This window comes from Pantherophis guttatus, chromosome 4 (assembly GCF_059756535.1).
Source record: "Pantherophis guttatus breed Tessera chromosome 4, ASM5975653v1, whole genome shotgun sequence".
Lineage (NCBI taxonomy): Eukaryota > Metazoa > Chordata > Lepidosauria > Squamata > Colubridae > Pantherophis > Pantherophis guttatus.
The window spans coordinates 14533988-14559728 of NC_142066.1; the positions used below are offsets into that span (position 1 = coordinate 14533988).

At 47.9% G+C, this 25741-nt stretch overlaps 1 protein-coding gene across 3 annotated transcripts in view; it reads right to left on the reverse strand.

Annotated features, from left to right (window-relative positions):
* Positions 1-25741, reverse strand: part of LOC117679697 (uncharacterized) — a 54525-nt gene that overhangs the window by 14239 nt on the left and 14545 nt on the right. For all 3 annotated transcript variants that reach the window (XM_060684400.2, XM_087893830.1, XM_087893829.1), the window contains exons 5-14: positions 24370-24513; positions 22130-22204; positions 19186-19356; positions 16632-16728; positions 13293-13516; positions 12147-12300; positions 9906-10114; positions 7993-8110; positions 4917-5122; positions 1638-1755 (exon numbers count right to left, since the gene is read on the reverse strand). In XM_060684400.2, the coding sequence (XP_060540383.2) occupies positions 1638-1755; positions 4917-5122; positions 7993-8110; positions 9906-10114; positions 12147-12300; positions 13293-13516; positions 16632-16728; positions 19186-19356; positions 22130-22204; positions 24370-24513 (1516 nt within the window). The remainder of the gene's footprint in view (positions 1-1637; positions 1756-4916; positions 5123-7992; positions 8111-9905; positions 10115-12146; positions 12301-13292; positions 13517-16631; positions 16729-19185; positions 19357-22129; positions 22205-24369; positions 24514-25741) is intronic.

Sequence of the window (25741 nt, forward strand, 5' to 3'; positions counted from 1 at the left end):
CATCAATAAACCATCTTTCCGATCAGCCTCCATGTTGTTTCCGGTGTCTTTCTCCCAGCTTGGAACTGAACCAGATGGATAGTTCTTCCAACAATATTAAAAAAAGGCGGAAATCTTGCAAGACTGTCCAATATCATGAGCTTTGGTACTGCCAAAACTTTCCAGAAAATCACCCAGGAGTCCAGATGGGATTTGGGAAGAGGGAAGATCTATACTGTTCTGGTCTTCTAGCAGCCTGTGGAGCTGGCAACAGAGTCGGACAGTGAGGAGTCTGGGGAGGAACATGGGCCAGTCCTGGAGTCTGGGAAAGGCCCGGACGAGGGCTCTGCGTCACTAGGAATAGGCGCCTCCTGTTCCTCTGCCTCTATGCTGTCTGAGTCTGGAGGCTCCAGAGTCCGCGCATAACTCCCAGATGGCCCTGGCCCCATCTCTGCCTCCGACGCAGAGCCCTCGTCCGAGCCTTCCCCAGACTCCAGGACTGGCCCATGTTCCTCCCCAGCCTTCTCATTGTCCGACTCTGCTGCCAGCTCTGCAGGCTGCTGGCGGACCACAACAGAAATTGGAAGAGCTGGTCTTCCATTTTCTGGCGCGGGGATGCGCGCCGGCCAGCTGATCGGCGCATGCACATGGACGCCAGAAACCTGGAAGACTTGCTGGCCAGCGCCCATGCTCATGCTGGAAACCGGAAGTACTTTATCTGGTGCACACATGCGCCCCAGGCAGCTCCTCTTCCTGGTTGCTGCCCTAACAAGCAAGCGTGCACGTGCGAAGCGCACAAGCGCACACGAAGTGCTCCCTTTTTGGCACTTGCTGCTGCGTGCATGCGCAGGTGCTCCCTTTTCAGCACTCGGTGCCGAAAAGGTTCACCATCACTGACCTAGCAGGATCACTCAATAGATGCTCCAGCTGTTGTGACCCAGGCCCAAGTAGGTAGTAATCGGCGCAAACAGTTCCAAAACAAACAGACTTTATTAGAACAGCTGAGAATTAATTCATTCTCAGCGTAGTCCAAACTAAATTGAAACAAACTCTTCATAACACAAATTCTTCAGTCTAATCACCAACCTTGGTATAATTAGGCAAACTGCTCAAGGCTTCTCTTGGCAAATGTTCAAAAGCAGAAGACACCAGCAAGAGATAAGTGCAGCAAGATTATCAACGTTGTTTTCCGACAAAGAGCCCAAGAGCCGTTGCTGGTCTTTTAAGCCTTATGGGAGGGGCCAATCATCTCTTGGCCCTACTCCCGAGTCGTCCTCTTTGTTTTAGCTGCTCTTGCCTTTTGGAAGCTCTTCTCATACGTGCACTAGGAACAGGCTCCTCCTGTTCCTCTGCCTCTCTACTGTCAGCCTCTGGAGGCTCCTAAGTCCGCACATCATTCCCTGATGGCCCTGGCCCCATCTCTGCCTCCGACGCAGAGCCCTCATCCAGGCCTTCCCCAGTCTCCAGGACTGGCCCATGTTCTTCCTCAGCCTCATCGCTGTCCGACTCCGCTGCCAGCTCCGCAGGCTGCTGACGAACCACAACACTAGCCACTGTTAGACTAGATCATTTTATTTGGCCACATGTGATTAGGCAGACAAAGCATTTGTCTCCTTCCTTGCATAAGCTCTCAGTGTATGTTATACATCTTGACTCACCCAGTAATTTTCCAGTAGGGAAGACACAAGATCTGGAGAACTCCACCATGGTCAGCAGTGTCTTGTTATCCCGCAGGCCAAAATCTAGCCGGACAGTAACTCCGTTGAGGGAGATATCCTGGGCCATGGAGGAAAGACAGAGGTTGGAGAGGGTTCTGTCGAAAGTTAGCACCCACCCCTCTCCTAGAAGAATGAAATATTTTGAGAAATATTTAAAAAGCCAGAATATTACATTTCCCTGGATGAGAACTGGAGAAACGTGCTTTTGGAAAGCAGCTCCCACTTTCCCTAATAGCCCTCAGCAGATGTCAGCACTTAAAAGAGATAGCTAGTTCTAGTCATAAGCAAATACCCTCACCCAAGATCCAACAAAGGTAGGATTAGCCCTCAGCCACAATAGGAATTGCCCCTTCATTGCATCAGCCCAAACTTCAACCAAACTTAGCTCAGACAAACTCCTAGGATTTGTACATAGGCCCATGGGAGTCTGACGACAGCCAATAGAATACATGTTCTTGCACAGGAACAGGAAGCTCAAGTGCAAAGCCCAAGAGATGGTATAAATAGTCCCCACTCTCAAGTCCATGGGGTCAGCTGTCCAGAGTAACATGTGCTTGGTGGTTCTGCTTCATCAATAAATGGACTCTCTTTCCAATCAGCCTCCAGCCTCCATTTTGTTTCATCAATAAATGGACCCTCTTTCCAATCAGCCTCCAGCCTCCATTTTGTTTCCAGTGCCTTTCTCCTGGCTTGGAACTGGACCTGGATATTTCTTCCAACAGTTCGATGCCAGCATCCCAACACAGCATGCTCACCTTGGAAGGTGCACCATCATCTCTTTGCCCCTTTGACCGGGACAAATGATGAGAAACAGTGAAGGAGGAAGATCTTCACACGCTTGTCATTTGTCTCTTTCTCCATCTATAATGAGTTAAATAGCTCTCTGGGTTTAAGACATAGAAGGGATTGTGACTTTCTTTTAAGTTTCCTTCTCATAGAATCAGAGGGTTGGAAGAGATGTTCTCCAAAGTCTTTTAGTCCAACCTCCTGCCCAAAGCAGAGATCTTCAGATCATCCCACCATTTATGGGGCTGTCCAACCTTTGCTTGGAAACCTTTAGTGACAGAACCTCATCATTCCAGGAGGGAGGTTGATCCATTGCTTCAAGATCAGGAAATGTCTCCTTATTTCAGCTTTGGATCTCCCTGATGGTAAGCTTCTTCCCATTTGTCCTGCCCTACAGAAAGATGAATCCATACCCTCTTCCTTCTAATAGCCCTTCAAGTATAGAACGTAGTTCAGATAGAAATAGGACTTTTCAGGGTTATTTATAATGATTATAGACCAGCATAAAGAATGTAGGCTACAATTAGATTAGATACATACATACATAGATAGATTAGCTAATTAGCTAGATAGCTGATAGATAGCTGATAGATAGATGCTAGATAGCTAGATAGCTAGATGGTAGCTAGAAGAGAGAGAGAGAGAGAGAGAGAGAGAGAGAGAGAGAGAGAGAGAGAGAGAGAGAGAGAGAGAGAGAGAGAGAGAGATGAGATAGATAGACAGCTAGATGGCTAGGTGGTAGCTAGAAGATAGATAGAGATGAGATAGATAGATAGATAGATAGATAGATAGATAGATAGATAGATAGATAGATGGTAGATAGCTAGATGGTAGCTAGATGTTAGCTAGAAGATAGATAGATGAGATAGATAGCTAGATAGCTAGATGATAGCTAGAAGATAGATAGATAGATAGATAGATAGATAGTAGTTAGAAGATAGATAGATAGATAGATAGATAGATAGATAGATAGACAGACAGACAGACAGACAGACAGACAGACAGACAGACAGACAGATAGATAGATAATAGCTAGATGATAGCTAGAAGATAGATAGATGAGATAGATAGATAGCTAGATGGTAGCTAGAAGATAGATAGATGAGATAAATAGCTAGATAGCTAGGTGGTAGCTAGAAGATAGATAGATAGATAGATAGATAGATAGATAGATAGATAGATAGAAAGATAGATGGTAGCTAGATGATAGATAGCTAGATGGTAGCTAGATGATAGCTAGAGATAAGATAGATAGATAGCTAGATGGTAGCTAGAAGATAGATGATAGATAGATAGATAGATAGATAGATAGATAGATAGATAGGAGAGAGAGAGAGACTTAAAATCTACAAAAATCTATAGGGAAAGGTAAAACATTAGATAAATGTAAGAAAACATAAGCATTAATATGTGGCTCACAAAATCTACTACAATATAAAATGTTTTCCTGTCCTCATGAAAGATTAAGAAATAGTGTACGTTTATCTTTTATTTCATATACAGTGAAGGATTGGTTAGCACTAATAGGTGGCTACGGTCATATTCCCCATCCAAGATAATTATATTAGAAGGATTTTTATACCTTTCTCATTGGATGTTGTGCACCATCAATCAACTAATCCAGGGCCTAGATGTGTGTTGGACTGTCTTCAACCTATAGTTATGTTTAATTGCTCTCTAATATGAGCTACGTAGGCTGATACTCCCAGTCTCTTTCCTTTGCAAACTGTCATCTACAGGACCCGAGGAGACAAACATCTTTGGCTGTAGCCTTCCTTCACAATCTACTTCCTTCACAATCTATTTGATTAGGGCAGGGGTGGGCAACTGTGGCCCTTTTACAACCTGTGGACTGCAACTCCCAGAATTCCTGAGCCAGCTTGGCTGTATTAGGAATTCTGGGAGTTGAAGTCCACAGGTTGTAAAAGGGCCACAGTTGCCCACCCCTGGATTAAGGGACTGGAGGCTAAAACATATGAAGAATGGTTGCAGGAACTGGGTATGTCTAGTTTAATGAAAAGAAGGACTAGGGGAGAGATGATAGCAGTCTTCCAATATCTTAAGGGCTGCCACAAAGAAGAGGGAGTCAAGCTGTTCTCCAAAGCACCTGAGGGCAGGACAAGAAGCAACGGGTGGAAACTAATCAAGGAGAGAAGCAACTTAGAACTAAGGAGAAATTTCCCAGCAGTTAGAAAAATTAATCAGTGGAGCAACTTGCCTCCAGAAGTTGTGAATGCTCCAACACTGGAAGTTTTTAAGAAGAAGTTGGATAACCATTTGTCTGAAGTTGTGTAGGGTTTCCTTCCTAAGCAGGGGTTGGACTAGAAGACCTCCAAGATCCCTTCCAAGTCTGTTATTCTATATTCTATACTTCTGCTCAAGGCAACTTCCTTTAACCAGAATTCCTGCCCCAAGTGTCTATTTCCAACACACCTCGTACATCAAGCCAGTAGCCAAAAATGGCACCGACAGGTAGAAGTAGCTGCCATCATCTTGAATGGTGTAATTTTGTGATGCTGCGAGTTCGTTTGTCAGCTGAAGGCTACCCACATAAGGAACCCAGTAGCGATCCAGATTCCCACGCGTCATCCTCACACCAATCTGCCCTTCTTCGCAGAAGCCCTCGAACAGTGGAAGAACTGGACAACGGGAGCAATCAGACACAAGAAGGAAAATAGAAATGTTGAAGATTTTATTGACAGTCAGGATTGACTGACTGACTGACTGACTGACTGATTTTTGGCTTTGGTGAACAGGGCAGGGTGGTCTGGTTCCCATAAGACAGGGATCCCCAAATTTGGCAACTTTAAGACTTGTGGACTTCAACTCCCAGAATTCCCCAGCCAGCATGGCCCTTCAGGACTTGCGGACTTCAACTCCCAGAATTCCTGGGCCACCATGACCCCTTTATGACTTGTGGACTTCAACTCCCAGAATTTCTGAGCCACCATGGCCCCTTCAGGTCTTGCGGACTTCAACTCCCAGAATTCCTGGCCCCCATGGTCCCTTTATGACTTACGGACTTCAACTCCCAGAATTCCTGGGCCACCATGGCCCCTTCAGGACTTGCGGACTTCAACTCCCAGAATTCCTGGACCAGCATGGCCCCTTCAGGACTTGTGGACTTCAACTCCCAGAATTCCTGGGCTACCATGGCCCCTTCATGATTTGCGGACTTCAATTCTGGGAGTTGAAGTCCACAAGTCTTAAAGCTGCTACGTTTGGAGACACCTGACATAAAAAATGGACCAGCATGAATAATGTTTGATGGCCAGAAAATATACAGTGTTTTGAGGCTGAAAGAGAACCACAGTAGGCAATTGGCGTAGCAAGTCAGCACCCACGCACCCTCCTAGAGAATGAAATATTTTGAGGAATATAAAAAGGCAGGATAGAATATTTCCCCCAAAGGAGAAATGGGAGGAAAAAAAATCTTAAGGCAGCCAGAAACCAGCCCCAGTCTCCTCGCCCCAAGCAGAAACTGAGGAGGCCAGCTCTTAGAAATGCAGATTTGGTAATCCATTCAGAAAGACTGAGTCAGATGGAAACTCCAGATAAGCAACAAGACAAAGGTTGACAAGATTAGCTCAGAGAAACACATAGGATTTGCATTTCCCCTTGTAGAAAGTTAGCACCCACCCCTCCTAGAAGAATGAAATATTTTAGGAAATATTAAAAAGGCAGAATATTATATTTCCCCCAAAAAGAGAAATAGAAATCTTAAGGGAGACAGAAAGTCAGCTCCCTGCCCCCAGCAGATATTTGGTGCCCATTGAGATGGACTGGGTCAGCCTATCTACAAAACAAAAGACCTTCAGCTCCAGGGTGATGGGATTAAGACAGGACCCTCCAGGACATAATTGGATTAACCCATGTAGCAGCAGGGCTCACTGCATTGCAAAACCTCCTAAGGACATTAGATCAGCCCAGGCTTCAACCAAACTTGTCTCAGACAAACTCCTAGGATTTGCACATGACCCCTATAGCAGCCAATAGGATACATTTCTTGCACAGGAACAGGAAGCTCAAGGGCAAGGCCCAAGAGAAGGTATACACCACCCTCACTCTTCACTCCATGTGGGCAACTGCAGCAGGACCATGTGCCTTGATGGTTCTGCTTCATTAAACTATCTTTCCAATCAGCCTCCATGTTTCCAGTGTCTTTTTCCCCGCTTGGAACTGAACCAGATGGACATTTCTTCCAACATCCTTTTGCCTATAGAGCCAGCCATGACCCCTGCATGACTCCATAGCAATCCAAAAGATACAAAACCCACCCACTCTCAACTCCATTTTGTCAGCTGTCCCAGAACCACACGCTGCTAGTGGTTCTGCTTTATCAATAAACTAACTTTCTTTCCAATCAGCCTCCATTTTATTTCCAGCGCTTTTCTCCCAGCTTGGAACTGGACCTGGATTTTTCTTCCAACACTGGAAGATTGAAATGTATGACCTTCATGTCACACAGATGCGGCTAGGACATCAATTTTTCCCGTTTGCAGGTGAAATGGAGTTAATAATATCACCAGTTTACATTGCGAATATTGAAATATCCTTGGTGTCAGAGAAGGAGTTTAAAAAGGTAATTCTCTCATTTTCACTGTTTGTTTCTCTCTCCCAACCTCACAGGTTCCATGACATGATAAAGCCAGGAAGATGAAGGAAGAAACGTTAGAACTGGGAAAACCAGAAGTGTTTCTTCTGAAGCTACAGGGTGCCTCCCATTCTTGCCCAAAAAGACCACCAAATTCAAAGGAGAGGAACGATGGTCCTTTTTATGACTTGCAGACCAACTCCCAGAATTCCTGGCCCCCATGGTCCCTTTATGACTTATGGACTTCAACTCCCAGAATTCCTGGGCCACCATGGCCCCTTCAGGACTAGTGGACTTCAACTCCCAGAATTCCTGGGCCACCATGGCCCCTTCAGGACTTGCGGACTTCAACTCCCAGAATTCCTGAGCCACCATGCCCCTTCAGGACTTGCGGACTTCAAGTCCCAGAATTCCTGGGCCACCATGGCCCCTTCAGGACTTGCGGACTTCAACTCCCAGAATTCCTGAGCCACCATGGCCCCTTCAGGACTAGTGGACTTCAAGTCCCAGAATTCCGGGCCTGCATGGCCCCTTCATGACTTGCAGACTTCAACTCCCAGAATTCCTGGGCCACCATGGCCCCTTCAGGACTTGCAGACTTCAACTCCCAGAATTCCTGGGCCACCATGGCCCCTTCATGACTTGCAGACTTCAACTCCCAGAATTCCTGGGCCACCATGGCCCCTTCAGGACTTGCAGACTTCAACTCCCAGAATTCCTGGGCCACCATGGCCCCTTTATGACTTGTGGACTTCAACTCCCAGAATTCCTGGGCCAGCCATGCTGGCCCAGGAATTCTGGGAGTTGAAGTCCACAACTCATAAAGGGACCATCGTTCCCCAATCCTGATCTAATTGGATGTTGATGACTTTTAAGCACTCCAGAATCCGGATCAGTTTGGCCAAGCAGACTCACCTACATCAGCGACTTCACATTCAATGACTCCAGGATGAGTAAATGACTTGCCCTTCGGGAGCAGGAAAAATGTATATTCTAGGTGCAAAGTGTATTTCCTGAAGTTGCCATATAGATACTACAGAAGAAAAAAAGTTCTTTAGGCACACAAACTCACTGACATATAGGCAGGGGTGAAATCTACTTACCTTCCCTACCGGTTCGGAAGTGCACGCACCGCATGTGCGCAAACCCTTCTGCGCATACGCAGAGGGTAAAAAACAGGTTACTTCCTGGTTAAAACCAGGAAGTAACAACAACTGGGTGGGTGGGCGGAGCCTCGCACTGCCATCGCTACCGGTTCTCCGAACTACCCGCCGCCATCGCTACCAGTTCGGTCGAACCGGTCCGAACTAGTAGCATTTCACCCCTGCATATAGGGATTCCCCTGCTGAAAGCATTTAAATTATCACTTCCTGCTATTCTCAACTTGTGGCAATCCTCAAAGAAACCCGTCTAACTTTGGCTGAAGGAGTATAGGAAGTCCTCAACTTACAGCCACAATCAAGCCCAACATTTCCATTGCTATGGGGGGGACAGTTGTTAAGTGAGTTCTGCCCCATTTTACGACCTTTTTTGCCACTGTTGCTAAGCGAATCACTGCCGTAGTAACACGGTTGTTAAGTGAATCCAGGTTCCCCATTGCTCATCAGAAGGTCGCAAAAGTTGATCACTTACCTTAAAAAAAAAAAAAAAAGAAGTCCAAGGAACATGCTCTTATCTTCCACAAAAGGTGAGCACAACTTAACTTAGTAAGCTTAATGTTATCAATTCATTTGATAACGTGAAGTGATGTCCCAGTGCCTGGAGGCTGTGCGGATCTGGATGGGGAGGAACAGGCTCAAGCTCAACCCTTCCAAGACTGAGTGGCTGTGGCTCCCGGCATCCCGATATAGTCAGTTGACTCCATCACTGACTATTGGGGGTGAGTCTTTGGCCCCCACAGAAAGGGCTCGCAATCTGGGAGTCCTCCTGGATATGCAGCTGTCCTTGGAGGAACATCTGACGGCTGTAACCAGGGGGACCTTTTGTCAGGTTCGCCTGATTCGCCAGTTGCGGCCCTTTCTTGATCGGGATTCCCTGTGCACAGTCACTCACGCCCTCGTCACCTCTCGCCTTGACTACTGCAACGCTCTCTGCATGGGGCTCCCCTTGAAGAGCACCCAGAGGCTCCAACTGGTCCAGAACGCAGCAGCGCGGGTAGCGACGGGAGCATCATGGCGCTCCCATGTAACACCGCTCCTGCGCGAGCTGCACTGGCTCCCGGTGGTCTTCCGGGTGCGCTTCAAGGTGTTGGTTATCACCTTTAAAGCACTGCATGGCATAGGGCCTAGCTATCTTCGAGACCGCCTGCTGCTACCGACGACCTCCCATCGACCCGTGCGCTCCCACAGAGAGGGCCTCCTCAGGGTGCCATCAGCCAAACAATGTAGGCTGGTGACCCCCAGGGGGAGGGCCTTATCTGCGGGGGCACCTACCCTCTGGAATCAGTTGCCCCCAGAGATAAGGAGAATCCAAGACCTCAGTGCCTTCCGCCGTGCCCTTAAAACCCACTTTTTCCAGCAAGCCGGGCTGGTTTAAGAAGAAATTTTTAAATGTTTTAATTGGTTTGTGATTTTTAATTTTTGGGCCAAATTTATATATATCTTAATTGTTTTTAATATTTCTATTTCATGTTCTTAATTCTGGCTGTACACCGCCCTGAGTCCTCAGGGAGAAGGGCGGTATATAAATTGGAAATAAAATAAATAAAATAAATAAATAAATTTGAGCAACAGGGACTAGTACCTTGTCACAATCAAAGCTGCAAACATCCGGTACTTCGGCGAAAACTCTCCCCCCTAACCTTGCCATGCAATTTCCCCCCTTCTTACCTTCTGTTCCACCAGGGGGTTGGAGAAAGGGACCTTGAGAACGAAAACTCGGGTGTGATTGGCGTTGGGGACTTCCTCCAGGGTGCAGCCGTGTCCTTTGATTTCCGGTGGCGATAAGAGTTTGCCGCCTATCGTAATGGCAGTCAGCTCCACATCGGCAAGGAAGTTCCCTATGGTAACATCGAAATAGCCTCTCTCTGGAACCGTGTCTAAGGAGAAACAGAAATTTCAGAACCGTGGTGGCGGAGTGGTTAAAACGCAGTACTGCGGGCAATGTCTGTTGTGATTCGCCAGCAGCCTGCGGAGCTGGCAGCGAGGTCGGACAGCGATGAGGCTGAGGAAAAACATGGGCCAGTCCTGGAGGCTGGGGAAGGCCCAGATGAGGGCTCTGCATCGGAGGCAGAGAGGGGGCCAAGGCCATCGGGGAATGATATGCGGACTTCGGAGCCTCCAGAGGCTGACAGTAGAGAGGCAGAGGAACAGAGGAGCCTGTTCCTAGAGTACGTATGAGAAGAGCTGCCAGAAGGCAAGAGCAGCTAAAGCAAAGAGGACGACTCAGGAGTAGAGCCAAGGGATGATTGGCCCCTCTCATAAAGCTTAAAAGACCAGCAACGGTTCTTGGGCTCTTTGTCGGAAAACAAGGTTGATAGTTTTGCTGCACTTATCTCTTGCTGGTGTCTTCTGCTTTTGAACTTTTGCCAAGAGAAGCCTTTGGCAGTTTGCCTAATTATACCAAGGTTGGTGATTAGACTGAAGAATTTGCCTAATTATACCAAGGTTATTTATTTATTTATTTATTTATTTATTATATTTCTATACCGCCTTTCTCCCGTAGGACTCAAGGCGGTGTACAGTCAAGAAAAAACATAGACACACAAACACCACAAAATTGCTAATTAAAATTGCCACTTAGTTTGGTCAATTAAATAAAACCCAGAATTAGATAACATTTAAAAAATCATTCGCATGTTTGTATGTTTAGCCCTGCCTGTTGGAACATCAGGGTCTTGAGGGCACGGCGGAAAGCACGGAGATCAGGGATATTCCGTATATCCGGGGGCAGTTCATTCCAAAGGGTTGGAGCCCCCACAGAGAAGGCCCTCCCCCTGGGAGTCGCCAGTCGACATAATTTGGCTGACGGTACCCTGAGTAAGGTTGGTGATTAGACTGAAGAATTTGTCTAATTCTAATTTATGAAGAGTTCGTTTTAATTTAGTTTGGACTACGCTGAGAATGAGTTAATTCTCAGCTGTTCTAATAAAGTCTGTTTGTTTTGGAACTGTTTGCGTCAATTACTACCTACGTGGGCCTGGGTCACAACGATGTCTGTCGGCTGCCAGGAGTTCGGCAGTTCGAATCTCACCAGGCTCAAGGTTGACTCAGCCTTTCGTCCTTCCGAGGTGGGAAAAATGAGGGTCCAGATTGTTGGGGGCAATATGCTGACTCTGTAAACCGCTTAGAGAGGGCTGTAAAAGCACTGTGAAGCGGTATATAAGTTTAAGTGCTGTTACTATTTCAACTGGAGGAATCTAAGCCTAGGACAATTTTCCTGATGTAGTTGGGGTAACAGTATTCTGAAAGATCTCCTTCTATGTCCGCAGAGAAATGTAAATACAGGTAATCCTGTATTTGTAAATACAGGTAATCCTCGACTTATGACCACAATTGAGTCCAAGATTTCCATTGCTGAGTGTTGTGGCCTGTCGGCCGACGGCCCCTCCAGCAGCCGGATCAGAAGAGGAGGAGGCGTGGGAGTGATAGTCAGGGCCAGCATCAAGGCAACCTGAAAGCTCCGAGGGGGAAGAGGGAATGGAGCTGTCAGAGAGAGAGACAGAGCGGGAGCCTGGGCCGTCCGTCACCCCTCAGATGGAGAGTCAACATCCCTCAGGTCTGGAGGTGGCTGATGAGGAAGAGGAGGAACAGCTGGGTCCAGTGCCTGACGTGCGGATGCACAGAAGGCAGAGGAGAGGAGAGGAGAGCAGTGGAAATCTGTGGGCCGGTCCTTGGGGCGGAAGAGGCATCACTGCTAGCAAAGTCCCACCCTAGCTCTGGGGATAAAAGGCAGGGGGCGGAGATGAATAGGTGTGGCAGACAACAGACTTGTTATCCTGAGGTGAAAGAGAAACTACAGAGGGTTTGCCGTGTTTGGGGAGCTGGGTGAGAACACTCGTGCTCCACCAGGTGTCTTCCAAAGCCTGCTCGCCTCACCTAGGAAAAGCCGGGTGTGATACAAAAACTTACTATCGGTGAGCAGCGGTATCTGGGGGGCAAAGGGGGTGCGGATAGACTTGAAGATCCGGTGACGGGTCCAGTCACTTTCATCTCCTCGCCATCTGCGGTCCAGAAGGAGTTTGATGGTATATGTGGTGCCGTAACGATTGTCGATCACGTCACTCTGGAAAGAAACAGACCGACCTCATCCATTCTGTGCCTCTTGTCGGAAAGCCCGTGGAGATTCTCGGCCATCCAGATCATGGTTGTCCCCAAGGTGCTTTAATTAAAGGCAACTGGATTTGAAGCTCCAAGACGTTTGCTCCCTCCCTTCCTTCCTTCCTTCCTTCCTTCCTTCCTTCCTTCCTTCCTTCCTTCCTTCCTTCCTTCCTCCTCCCTTCTCCCTCCCTCCTTTCCTTTCCTTCCCTTCCTTTCCCTTCCCTTTTCCCTTTCCTTTCTTCCTTTGTCCCTCCCTCCCTTTCTTTCCCTTCCCTTCTTTCCCTTCTTCTTCCCTTCCTCCCTCCCTCCCTCCCTGTCTCCCTCCCTCCCTTCTTTCCCTCCCCTCCCCTTCATTTTTCCCTCTTCTTTCCCTTCCCTTTCTTCCTCCTTCCTTCTCTTTCCTTCCTTCCTCCTCCCTCCTTCCCTTCCCTCCCTCCCTTTCTTTCCCTTTCTTTCCCTTCTTCTTCCCTTCCTTCCTCCCTCCCTCCCTATTTCTCTCCCTCCCTCCCTTCTTTCCCTCCCCTTTCCTTCATTTTCCCTTCTTTCCCTTCCCTTCTTCCTCCTTCCTTCTCTTTCCTTCCTTCCTTTGTCCCTGTCTTCCTTCCTTCCCTTCCCTCCCTCCCTTTCTTTCCCTTCCTTTCTCTTTTTTCCCTTCCCTTCCTCTCTCCCTGTCTCTCTCCCTCCCTCCCTTCTTTCCCTCCCCTCCCCTTTCCTTCATTTTCCCTTCTTTCCCTTCCCTTCTTCCTTCCTTCCTCCCTTCCTCCCTCCGTTTCTTCCTCCTTCCTTCCCTTTCCTTCCTTCCTCCCTCCCTCCCTCCCTAAGCTTCTTGGATGAGAAGCGAAATGGCATCCAGGGGAAACAAAGTCCAGTTGCCTTTTGAAAAAGCGCCTTTGGGACATGTTGTCCGAAAGGGTGACGTCCATCCCCAGGGAAAGGACCTCCGCGCCCAGTACTGACCTCTGTGATTCCTCCCAGAGCTCCAATGGGTACTGTGATGCTGATGAAGTGCATGTCGATCAGGAAGCTGTAGCCATTCCGCACAATGGTGCTCCTATCAATTCTGCGCCCATCCACGCCCATCTCGATGGTCTCATCTTCAAACTGAAGGGGGAAGGCCACCAGCGCCGGCATGATCCGTGGCGAAGTCCAGCGCAAAGCGGTGGCGGTGAACGTGGGAGGGTCTGCAGGAGAAGGAAGCTGAATGTGTGTGGGGTCGATAAGAAGACGATCGATCCTTTTGGGGTGGGGACGACACACCTGTAAAAGAGCCTTGGTGGCGCAGCAGACTAAAGTGCTGTTAAGTAGCACCAGCTGCTTGCAATTACTGCAAGTTCAAATCTCACCAGGCTCAAGGTTGACTCAGCCTTCCATCCTTCCGAGGTAGGTAAAATGAGGACCCGGTTTGTGGGGGCAATAAGCTGACTTTGTATAAAAAAGAATACCGCTTAGGGGGGGCCGAAAGCCCTACTAAGCAGTTATATACAAAAGTATGAAGGCTATTACTTAACGCATTGTAAGCCGCCCTGAGTCTCCGGAGAAGGGCGGCATATAAATCGAACCAATAAAATAATAAATAAATAAATAATTTGGGGTAGGTGTTACAGGTGGTCTCAATAAAACCCAGCCAGGAAGGCCTCGGATTAGAAAGCGGGGTGGACCCTTTGCGTGGTGTTTTGGTTTGTCAGTATTTTGGTTGCTTGTTTCTCTTTTTAGAGCAGTGTTTCCCAAACTTGACCCTTTGAAGATAATAATAATAATAATAATAATAATAATAATAATAATAATAATAATAATAATAATAATAATAATAATAATTTTATTTCTATACCGCCCTTCTCCCGAAGGACTCAGGGCGGTGTACAGCCTATTTAAAAACACAGACAAAACAATGATATAAAATTTAAAATAATTAAATAAGTGGCTCAAATTTAAAACCCCAATAAATTTAAATACCCCAATTTAAAACTATTGTGTTGATAGTCCGGCCTGGCAGAACAACAGGGTCTTCAATGTGCAGCGAAACACCCGGAGGTCGGAGATCTTACGTATTTCCGGGGGCAGTTCATTCCACAGGGCTGGGGCTCCCACAGAGAAGGCCCTCCCCCTGGGCATCGCCAGCCGACATAACTTGGCTGATGGCACCCTGAGGAGGCCCTCTCTGTGGGAACGAACTGGTCGGTGGGAGGCTATTGGTGGCAGAAGACGGTCTCGGAGATACCCGGGTCCTATGCCATGGAGCGCTTTAAAGGTGGTAACCAACACCTTGAATCGCACCCGGAAGACCACCGGGAGCCAGTGCAGCTCGCGCAGGAGGGGTATGTATGGACTTCAACTCCCAGAATTCCTCAACCAGGCATACTGGTTGGGGAATTCTGGGAATTGAAGTCCATGCATCTTAAAATAGCCAAGTTTGGGAAACACTGTTTTAGAGTATCTATATCACGGGTGTCAAAACTCAAGGCCCGTGGACCAAATCCAGCCAATGGGGTGCTTAAATCTAGCCTGCAGGGCCGGCTTGGGAATATCAAAGAACAGGCCCACGATGCCTCGGCCACTGAGAATGGGCCAAAAACAAACGAAAAATAGGCCGCGTGGCCCGTTTTTGGCCTCCAGCAGCACTCTTCCAGCCGAAAACGGGCTGCGCGGTGTGGCCTCAGGAGGCCTGTTTTCGGCCCATTTTCAGCCAGAAGAATGCTGCAGGCAGCCATGGAGGGCGAAAATGAGGTGTGGCATGCAGCCCCTCCCACCGTACCCCATTTTGGTTGGTAAAGTGCTGCAGGAGGCATCGATCCTGTTCTCTACCACCACTCTCCTCCACCGCCAGCCCGCGGCAGAGAATTGCAATGTTGATCTGGTCCTCAAAGAAATCCAGTTTGACACCCCTGATATATCACTTTGTTTTTATATTCTGTTAGCTTGTAAATCATGACGGATGGATGGATGGATGGATGGATGGATGGATGGATGGAAGGAAGGAAGGAAAGAAGGAAGGGAAGGAGGGAGGGTGTCAGGTTTTCAGGCTGTCTTCAAATAAATTGCATCGCAAATAAAGTCTTTTATAAAACAAACTTCCATTTTATTAAGCACAGCACTTTTTACACCGACTCATTGCAGCCGGCACTGACGTGCCGACCCCAAACCCCTCCTCTTCCTTCCCCCACTCCTCTGCATTCATTGGCCATCTTCCCAATCATTCACCCCTAATCTACTGCTCCAATTCAAAGAATTTCCCCCCTCCCATCCATCTCCTAGGGAACATTATCTCCAGAGGAAATAAATAGGTGAAAGGCAACCGTCCCGTTGCAGACGCCTGAGTTCTCCTTCTTATGTCAGCACTAGGATAAATACATCTTGACGTGCTGACAGAGGGAGAGAAAAAAAGGAAAAGTTGGAAGAAGGGTTGAAAAGAGAGAGGAAGGGAAGGGAAAGAAAGAAAGGGAGGGAGGGGGGGAAAAAGAGGGAGATGGGAAGAAATAGGAAAGAAGGAAAAGCAGGAGGAAGGTAGGAAAGAAAGACGGAAGGAAGGGTGGAAAGAGGGATGGAGTGAAGGAAGGAAAGAGAGGGAGGGAGATAGGAAGGAAAAGGAAGGAAGGAAAAGCGAGAGAAAGGGAGGAAAGAAGGAAAAGTGGGAAGGAAGGAGGGAGGGAAGGAGGGAGGGAAAGAGGTGATGGGTGATGGGAAGAAATAGGAAGGAAGGAGAAGAGCCTAATGCTGGGAAAGATTGAGAGCAAAGGAAGAAGAGGACGACAGAGAATGAGATGGCTGGATGGGGTCACCGAAGCAGCTGGTGTGAGCTTAAATGGACTCCAGAGGATTGTAGAGGACAGGAAGGCCTGGAGGAACGTTGTCCATGGGGTCGCGATGGGTCGGATACAACTTCGTGACTAACAACAACAACAAAAGGAAGGAAGGAAGGAGGAAGGGAGGGAGGGAGGGAGGAAAAGCAGGAGGAAGGGAGGAAAGAAAGAAGGAAGGTAGGATGGATGGATGGAAAGACAGAGGGATGGTGGGAGGGAAGGAGATAGAAGAAAAAGGAAGGGAGGAAAAGTGATGAAGGGAGGAAAGAACAAAAAAGAAGGAAGGAAGGAAGGAAGGAAGGAAGGAAAGAAGGAGAGAAAGAGATAGGGAGGGATGAGAGAGGATGGAAGAAAGAGTAGAACGAGGAAGGAAAAGAAGAAGGGATGGAAGGAAGGAAGGAAGGAAGGCTCAACCACAATGCACAATTTAAGGATGAAAGCACCATATTCTCATCTATTAACTACCGTATCAAGTAAACAAAGAAAGCAAGTGACTCACTGATAGGACAAGCCACAGCAGTATCTACTATTAGGATCATCCAGGCCTGTTTATAGAAGATCGTGGCTCGGGCCACTTCCACTTCCAAGCCCTGAACCTACAGTGGAAGGAACAGCCAAGAGGCAGAGTTTATCCCGGTGCTAACACCCCGCAACTCAGATCAGATGAACATTTTATACCTTGGCTGAGGTTTTTGCCCTGTTTTACGACCTTTTCTTTCCACGGTTGTTAAGAGAATCACTGCGGGCGGTTAAGTTAGTCACACCGTCGCTTGGTGACTCGGCTTCCCCATTGACTTTTGCTCATCCGAAGGTCACATGCAACCGTCATGGATACATGCCAGTTGGCAAGCCTCCAAATGTTCATCGCGTGATCACGGGGAATGCCATAAGTGTGAAAAATGGCCGTAAATCCCTTTTTTCAGTGCCATTATACCTCGACAGGGATGGACTGCTGGGGGTTCGTAGGGGTTCGGGAGAACCTCTAGCTAAGATTCTGTGCAGTTTGGAGAACCCCCAAATCCCACTCCTGGCTGGCCCCACCCACCCCGCCCCTCCCAGGAGTCCCCTTGCAGCCCATATTGGATGCAGGTAAGTGCAGGGCACGTGCGGGGACTCGGGGAGGCAAAAAACCGGGCCTACTGGAAGTTTGGATAGGCCTCCGGAGCCTGGGGAGGCTGCTTTCACCCTCCCGGAGGCTTGAGGAAAGCCCCCGGAGCCCGGGGAGGGCAAAAACGCCCCGCCCCCCGCCATGATGCAGTAGGCCGACTAGGCTATGCCCACTATGGTCACGCCCACCAAGGGCAGTGAACCCCTTGTTAAATTTTTTGAAGCCCACCCCTGACCTTCGAAGGCCACTAAACAAACGGTTGTAATGCAAGTACTATCTGGACACGACAATCTGTGTGTCACTTCATCGCTGGAAGCCTAACCTATGGTCAACTGAAACATGGTTTGATCACAAAATACCTCGAACCATAAACTAACCATGTTACATTCATACAGCAAGATGGACCAGCCACCTGTTAACGTTATTTGTTGTGTGAACCAAACCAGGGGTGGGCTGCTGGGGGTTTGCGGGGGTTTGGGATAACCTCTAACTAAGATTCTGTGAAGTTTGGAGAACCCCCAAATCCCAATCCTGGCTGGCCCCACCCGCCCCGCTCCACTCCTCCCAGGAGTCCCCAAGCGGCCCGTTTTGGATGCAGGTAAGTGCAGGGTGCGCACGGAGGTTCAGGGAAGGTGAAAAACGGGCCTACCGGAAGTTCGGGGCCTCCGGAGGGCCTCCGGAGCTTGGGGAGGCCATTTTCACCCTCCTGGAAGCTTGAGGAAAGCCTCCGGAGCCCGGAGAGGACAACCCCCCGCCTCTGCTGTGGTGGAGGAGGCCGACTAGGCCACATCCATCATGGCCACACCCACCCAGCAACCAGGGAAAGAACCCCTTGCTAAATTTTTTTTAAAATAATCTTTATTTACATTTCAGTTAAAAAGAAAAGACAACACAACATAAAGTGACACACAAAAAACAATACAACAATAAACATATGTACTTCCATATAGTACCTTAATGAACAAATATTCGGTACTATAACTCTAAATTATATTCTGGAGAAGACAGAACAGCTTATATACCTTAATGCATCAATTAGGTCTATCCGACCTCACTTATCCTATATAATATAAATTTCTCATTAAATACCATTCCTTATCTAATGTGGGTTATAGTTTCCTCTTTTCTAACCATTTATAGAATTTGTCCCAAGCTAAACCTACTTGTGTTTGCTCTCTATCCTTTAATTTTTTAGTTAGCATATCTGCTTCCGCACATTCTAATTTTTTTTTTTATAATAGCCTCCTCTGTTGGGATATTTTGATTTTTCCAGAGTTGAGCATACGTCAGTCTCGCCGCTGTAATGAGATGTAGTGCCAAATACCACAAGTCCCTTTTTATATTTTCCGGCTTAACACCAAGCAGGCATGTCTCTGGTCGCCAATCGATTTTTAACATTAAGATCTCATTGAGCCATTTTTTTATTTCCCCCCAAAATATCACTGCTTTCGGACACGTCCACCACTGATGGCAATAGGTGCCATGTTCCCATCCGCATTTCCAACAATCCGCCGACTGCCCAGAGAACATTTTAGCTAGTCTATCGGGAGGCAGGTGCCACCTGTATATCATTTTATAGATATTTTCTTTATAGGCCGTGGATACTACTAATTTCATATTATCCCACCAAATCTCTTGCCATTTATCTAAGTGTATTGGATACCCAAAATTTTTCCCCCAAGCGATCATGGAATCTTTGACTATTTCCTCACCTATCTCTATTTTCATGAGCAGTTTATAAGTTTTTGAAATCATGCTTTTTTCTTGGCGCATCAAGATTTTATCTAGCTCTTGTAGGTCGCTCTTGCTAAATTTTTTGAGGCCCACCCATGAACCAAACCAGAGTCAGTTTTGCAATCTCTCAATGTTCAGCTTCTATCTCAGCCACCTCTCTGCCACCAGATCTGAAGTTCTGAACCTTAGCAAAGCTTGGACCTTCTCTTACCGTAGCCACTTCGGTCTGCTGGGTGCCGTAAGGGGTGCGGAAGAGAACACGGGTGGCTGTAGTATTGAAGCCGTAGCCCATGTCGTAAGCTTGGGTAGCCATCATGTCCTGAACGGAACCATTTTGGAAATGGAAAACTACTTGCCAGACTTGGTTCATAGCCCCTTGGGCCTGCAAGGACAAACACAGGTGAGAGTGAGGGAAGAAAAAAAAGGAGACGTTCAGAGACCCAGGGTCCTGCTTGAGGCTTAAAAAGTGCTTATGAAGAAAATGTGGCTCTAGATGTTTTGAGGAAGGTGCAATATTTGCAGAATTGTGTTGCATGCTGCGTTCATCAAATGCAACGCTTATTCTGTTGAAATAAGGGAGAATTAATGGCGTGCTACATATTATTCTAGGACCGTGATGGCGAACCTATGGCACGTGTGCCACAGGTGGCACGCGGAGCCCTATCTGTGGGCACGCAAGCGTTGCCCTAACTCAGCTCCAGCGTGCATGTGCGGGCCGGCCAGCTGATTTTCAGGCCTTCCGGGCCCACCAGAAGTTGGGAAGTGGGCCGTTTCCGGCCTCCGGAGGGCATCCGGGGTGTGTGTGTGTAAGGCTGTTTTTGCCCTCCCCAGGCTCCAAGAAAGCCTCTGGAGCCTGCGGAGAGCGAAAAACGGGCCTACCGGGCTCACCTTTTTGCTGACATGTTGCACATGCATGTGCGGGGGGGCATTGAATTATGGGTGTGTGCACAACCCCCCCAAGCTCCCCCCACTTTTGACACCCGACGGCAAAAAGATTAGCCATCGCTGTTCTAGGACAAGGGTTGGCAAACTTAAAGAGTCATTTAGACTCATTTCCCACAGAAAAAAAAACACCGGGAGTCACAAAACCCTTCCTGTGCCTGACTATTTCCTGAGCGGCCACAGAATTGGCATATGTAGTTGAATTAAACGTTCTGTTTTCTTCTGAAACATTTATTTTCTTGGATTTATCCATGGTTGGCCTACCGGGGGTCAAAAAGCACAATAAATCATGTGCAGGAGGGTATCACACATTGGGGGTTGTGATGCATATTTTGAGCGACAGGGAGCCACAGCAGAGAGATGAAAGAGCCACATGCAGCTCCAGAGCCGCAGGTTGCTGACTTCTGTTCTAGGAGATACAAGCTTTTATGAAGTTTCCGAAGAGCCGCGGTGGCGCAGTGGTTAGAGTGCAGTCCTGCAGGCTACTTCTGCTGACTGCCGGCTGCCTGCAATTTGGCAGATCGACTCTCACCAGGCTCAAGCTTGACTCAGCCTTCCATCCTTCTGAGGTCGGTAAAATGAGGACCCAGATTGTTGGGGGAAAATATCCTGACTCTGTAAACGGCTTAGAGAGTCCTGTAAAGCACTGTGAAGCAGTATATAAGTCTAAGTGCTATTGCTATTCCTGCCAGGAAGTTCAGGGATCAGTGAAGCCACCAATATACCGGTAGATGCTGTGGAGCCTGAGACATCTGGAGACAGATGTTGTGAAGCTAAGGCAGCTGCCAGAACCAAAGATGTCTCCTTCTCACTCGTCCACAGCTATTTCTAACTCCAAAGCCAGAATCCTGACACAAGATAACTGTAGTGGTATCTTTCCAGGCAAAGGAAAAATGAGACCTTCTCTAAATCAAGTATCCTAAAGAAGTATAAACGCCATCTTCCCAAATTTCCCACCCACCCCATTGCTGAAAATTCAGGAAGTTGAAGTCCCCACACCTGGAGGATCTTGGTGTCTACTTCAGTGTTCCTCAACTTTGAAAACCTGGAGGTGTGTGGACTTCAATTCCCAGAATTCCCCAGCCAGCATCAATTACACCAAAGAAGAGCGTTGTGGTCCTCCAGCAGCCTGCAGAGCTGGGAGCAGAATCGGACAGTGAGGAGGCTGGGGAGGAACATGGGCCAGTCCTGAAGTCTGGGGAAGGCTCGGATGAGGGCTCTGCATTGAAGGTAGAGATGGGGTCAGGATCATCTGGGAGTTATGCGCGGACTCCGGAGCCTCCAGAGTCGGACAGCAGAGAGGCAAAGGAGCAGGAGGAGCCGGTTCCTAGTGTGCACATGCACAGAGCTGCCAGAAAGCAAGAACAGCTAAAACAAAAGGGACGACTCGGAAGTAAGGCCTGGAGATGATTGGCCCCTCCCATAAGGCTTAAAAGAGGAGCAAAGGCACGTGGGCCCTTTGCAGGAAAGCAACGTTGTTAATTCTGTTCCCAGTCGGCATCTCTGTTTGATTCTGGACTCCGTGTGGCTTTGCCAAGTAGGTCTTTGGCAGAGTGTCAAGGGAGAGAAAGGTTGATGATTATCCCGAAGGACTTCTTCCGAAAGACTTTTTGCAACTAATTGGGACTCAGCTGTGAATGAACGTAATTCACAGTTGTTGCAATAAAAGAGGTTTTTGGGACTACTTGTGTGTTTTAATGACTCAGGAAGCCTAGGTCACAACAAAAAGTACCAAATTTCCCCTTTCTATTACTCTGTCAGCTGCCGTCTTATACTTGCTTGTGCTTTGCTGCTATGCAGTAACAGAGTGCCATGAACTGTGGGGAGGGGGAACGGAGGGGGGAGATGCTTGGGAAAATGAAAGTAAGTGACTGTGCCTTCTCAAGGCGCTGCCTCAAGGTCACCCAGCTGGAAGAAGGAGGGAGCTGCATACTAAACTGCACTTGGACTGACCTTTATGAAAACATCTTGCTGAACCTCGTTGGTTACACTGGGCAGCAAGAGACATTTAAGGAAGGGAAAAATAGAACTTGGGGATTTTGGTTCGCGATTCTCAGTTCTGGCCTCGCAATACTGCAATACACTTGGCTTCTAATAAAACTATAGCTTTCTCAACAAATGGAGCCAAGGGTTGTTTCTAATTAGAGGTTTAAATTGTCGCAGGTCTGACATACTCCAATTTTAATCCAACTCTACACCCCCAGCATCCTTACCACAGGCCACACTGCCATCCAATCGTCGTTCAAGGCATCATTCGCTATTCCTGGGACGGCTCGCCGGACAGAAACCTGGAATGAAAGCAACATTAGCAGCTGAATACCTATCTCTCCATCTCTCTCAGAATACAGAATAACACAGTTGGAAGGGACCTTGGAGGTCTTCTAGTCTGACCCCTCAACCAGGAGACCCTAGGCCCATGATGGCGAACCTATGGCACGCATGCCACAGGTGGCACAAGGAGCTATGTCACCTGGCACGCCAGCTCAGCTCCAGCTGATTTTTGGGCCTTCTGGGCCCACCAGAAGTTGGGAAACACACTGTTTCCTGCCGCCAGAGGGCCTGGGGGAGGGGGGAAGGCCCGTTTTTCTTTCTCACCTGGCTCCAAATCCTCTATGCATCTGGGGAGGGTGAAAACAGCCTTCCCCACCACTTCGGAGGCCCTCCGGAGGCCTCTCTAGGAGTCTCTGGAGGCTGGGGACAGCAAAAAACATCACTTCCTGTCCAACCGGAAGTTGGGAAATGGGTCATTTCGTGCCTCTGGAGAGCCTCCAAGGGGATGGGGAAGGCTGTTTTCGCCCTCCCCAGATGCATAGAGAGGATCTGGAGCCAGGTGAGAAAGAAAACCGGGCCTACCAGGCCATCACGTGCCAGGAGTGGGGGGGGGAGGGTTGTGTGCGTATGCGCAGGGCGCATAGAATTATGGGTGTGGGCACAAGTGTGCATGAACCTCCACCGCCCCCCCCCTTCCTGGCACATGATGGCAAAAAGGTTAGCCATCACTGCCCTAGGCCATTCCAGACAAATGGCTGTCCTATCGCTTCTTAAAAACCTCCAGTGATGGAGCCCCCACAACTCCTGGAGGCACGCTTTTCCAGTGGTTAATTGTTCCCACTTTCAGGAAATTTCTCCTAGTTCTAGGTTGCTTCTCTGCTTGATTAGTTTCTGTCCTGCCTTCCTATGCTTTAGAGAATAGCTTGACTCTCTCTTCTTTGTGGCAGCCCCTGAGATATTGTTGTGGCCCGCCAGTGGCCTGCGCGGATTGTTGCTGATCCCGACGACGAGAAGGCTGGTGCGGTGCTGCGCCAGCAGCCTGTGCAGCTGGCACTTGAGTCAGACAGCGAAGAGGCTGAAGATGTGGTGCCAGAGGCAGGGATTCAGTCAGGGCCTTCAGAACCTCCAGAGGCTCCTTTAAGTGAAGAGGATGAAGAGGAGGAACCTTTTCTCAATGCACGGGCGCACAAAGCTGCCAAAAGGCAGGATTGGCTCCTCAGGAGGAGGTCTCCTCGAGACTAAGGCTTGGGGCTAATTGGCCACTCCCTTAGCTTATTTAAGGAGGAACGCTGACTGAAGCAATTTGTAGGGAACAACTTTAGTTCACTCTACTTTGCGTCTGGATTCTCTGCAAATTGCTTCTGGGCTTTCTGCCAACCTTAGTAAGATTGTGATTACTTTATCATTGGTTTCTTGTAGGTTGTTAAGAAAGTTTATTAACAGCCTTTGTTTTGAAAAAGACTGAGTTATTTTAATAAATTAAGTTTTGTACAAACTTTGTGTGTGCTATGTTCTTTGGGATCCATAGCTGGGGCAGAACAATAACGTTAAAATATTCATATTTAGTAGCTGGAACAGGGGGTTATACATTATAGTTGATTGGTTGGAGAGTGATGGCTCCCGCGTGAGAAAATCTGTGCTGCGACTGGTTGCTGTGGAGGGGGCATTTCCCTCCCCCCCATCTTTTTCTTCGGCGGTCTCTGTATGCTGTTCTGAGATTGACTTCATGGTGTAGTGATGTGCCTGACTATCTTGTTTGCTGTATACAGAGACTCAAAATATATTTATTCATGTCAAACAGGGGTGAAATCCAGCAAGTTCTGACAGGTTCTGGAGAACCGGTAGCGGAAATTTTGAGCAGTTCGGAAAACTGGCAAATACCACCTCTGGCTGGCCCCAGTGGGGTGGGAATGGAGATTTTGCAGTATCCTTCCCCCTGGAGTGGGGAGGGAATGGGGATTTTGCAGTATCCTTCCCCTGCCGCGCCCACCAAGCCACTCCCACCAAGCCACACCACACCATGCCCACCAAGCCACGCCCACAGAACCGGTAGTAAAAGAAATCGGATTTGACCACTGATGTCAAACTACCAGTTCGGGTCAGCTTTTTTGACGCCATTCGGACACCTGCTGCGCAGTTCCCTGATAAATAAATTGATAAATTGCATTTTGATTTTACTCACCTCCATGTAATTTTCCTCACAAACAATCTCACGAGGGCTCCATGGGGCATCGAGGGGACAATTCATGGACACTTCATAAGCAGCAGTTACGTTATCAAGGCTGGTAATTTCCACCTGGAGCCGGATGCTGAAATCCTTGTCAAACTGAAGAAGGGGATTTAAAAAGTATTTGCTGTCACTAAAAAGTCTCAGTTGTGTTGAAGAACATAACAGCTTTGGAAGCAACCTTAGGGCTGAACGTCTGGATCTATCACTCTTTCCGACTTAGCACACCCAGCTGCCATTAGCTTGAGAACATTGGGAAAAATGAACTCTGGGTTCCTTGGTGCTTTCTGAGGTTGGTGGTTGTTGCACTGATGATATTACCTAGTTTGGTAATGAAACGTCTGCAAGACGACAACCAAGCTCAAAAAGGATCCCGTAGTTTAACACCCCAAGCTACAAATATTCTCTTCTAAAAGGAATTTTCCCGTTAGGTCCAAGTTCTAATACTTGGATAAGGGACAAGAAAAATTCAAAAGCTTAAGGATGGATGGGGAATGAAAAAGGACGTCTCGCCAGCGACGCTGGCCAAGGTGTATCCAAATTCAAATCCAAAATGTTGGAAATGTAAAGAGAGACAAGGTACCTTCTTTCACTCATGGTGGTCATGCCCCAAAGCAAAAAGATATTGGACGAAGATACAGGAATGGTTGCAGGATTTAACCAAGTGTCAAATAGAACTTAAACTGGAATTGTTTCTCCTGGGGATATTTAGGGCAAAATATAATAGAAAGATAAAATCAGGGGTGAAATGCTCCCGGATCGGACCAGATCGCCCGATCCGGTAGCAATCTTGGCCGGTGGTTCGGCGATCCGGTAGCGACGGCGGAGCATAGCTCCGCCCACCCGGCCGGGTGTCAAAAGGTCTGCGCGCTTTACCTTCCAAACCAGTAAACCAGTACCAATAAACCAGTAAACCAGTAAACAAACTTCCAAAGTGGTGTGTACACTTCCAAACCAGTAAGGAAGGTAAGTAGATTTCACCCCTGGATAAAATATTTGATGTGACATATATTAACGGCGGCAAGGATTGCCTTTGCGCAGAATTGGAAGAAAGATAGTATACCACCAGAGGGATTAGTAGTTCAAAAAATATTTGATTGCATGGAAATGGACAAACTCACATTAGAGTTAAAGGGAAAGGATGAGTCGGATTATTACGCAGTATGGGAGAAATGGTATGAATGGATAGATAATAGAAATAAGGAATGGAAATGTAGATAAAGGAATAGAATCAGTGGCAGGTTCATCCCAGTTCCGCCGAGCTGGTAGCGGTGATGATATGACATCACTGAACCGGTTCTGCCCCCCGTCCCCTGCCCCCCCTGCA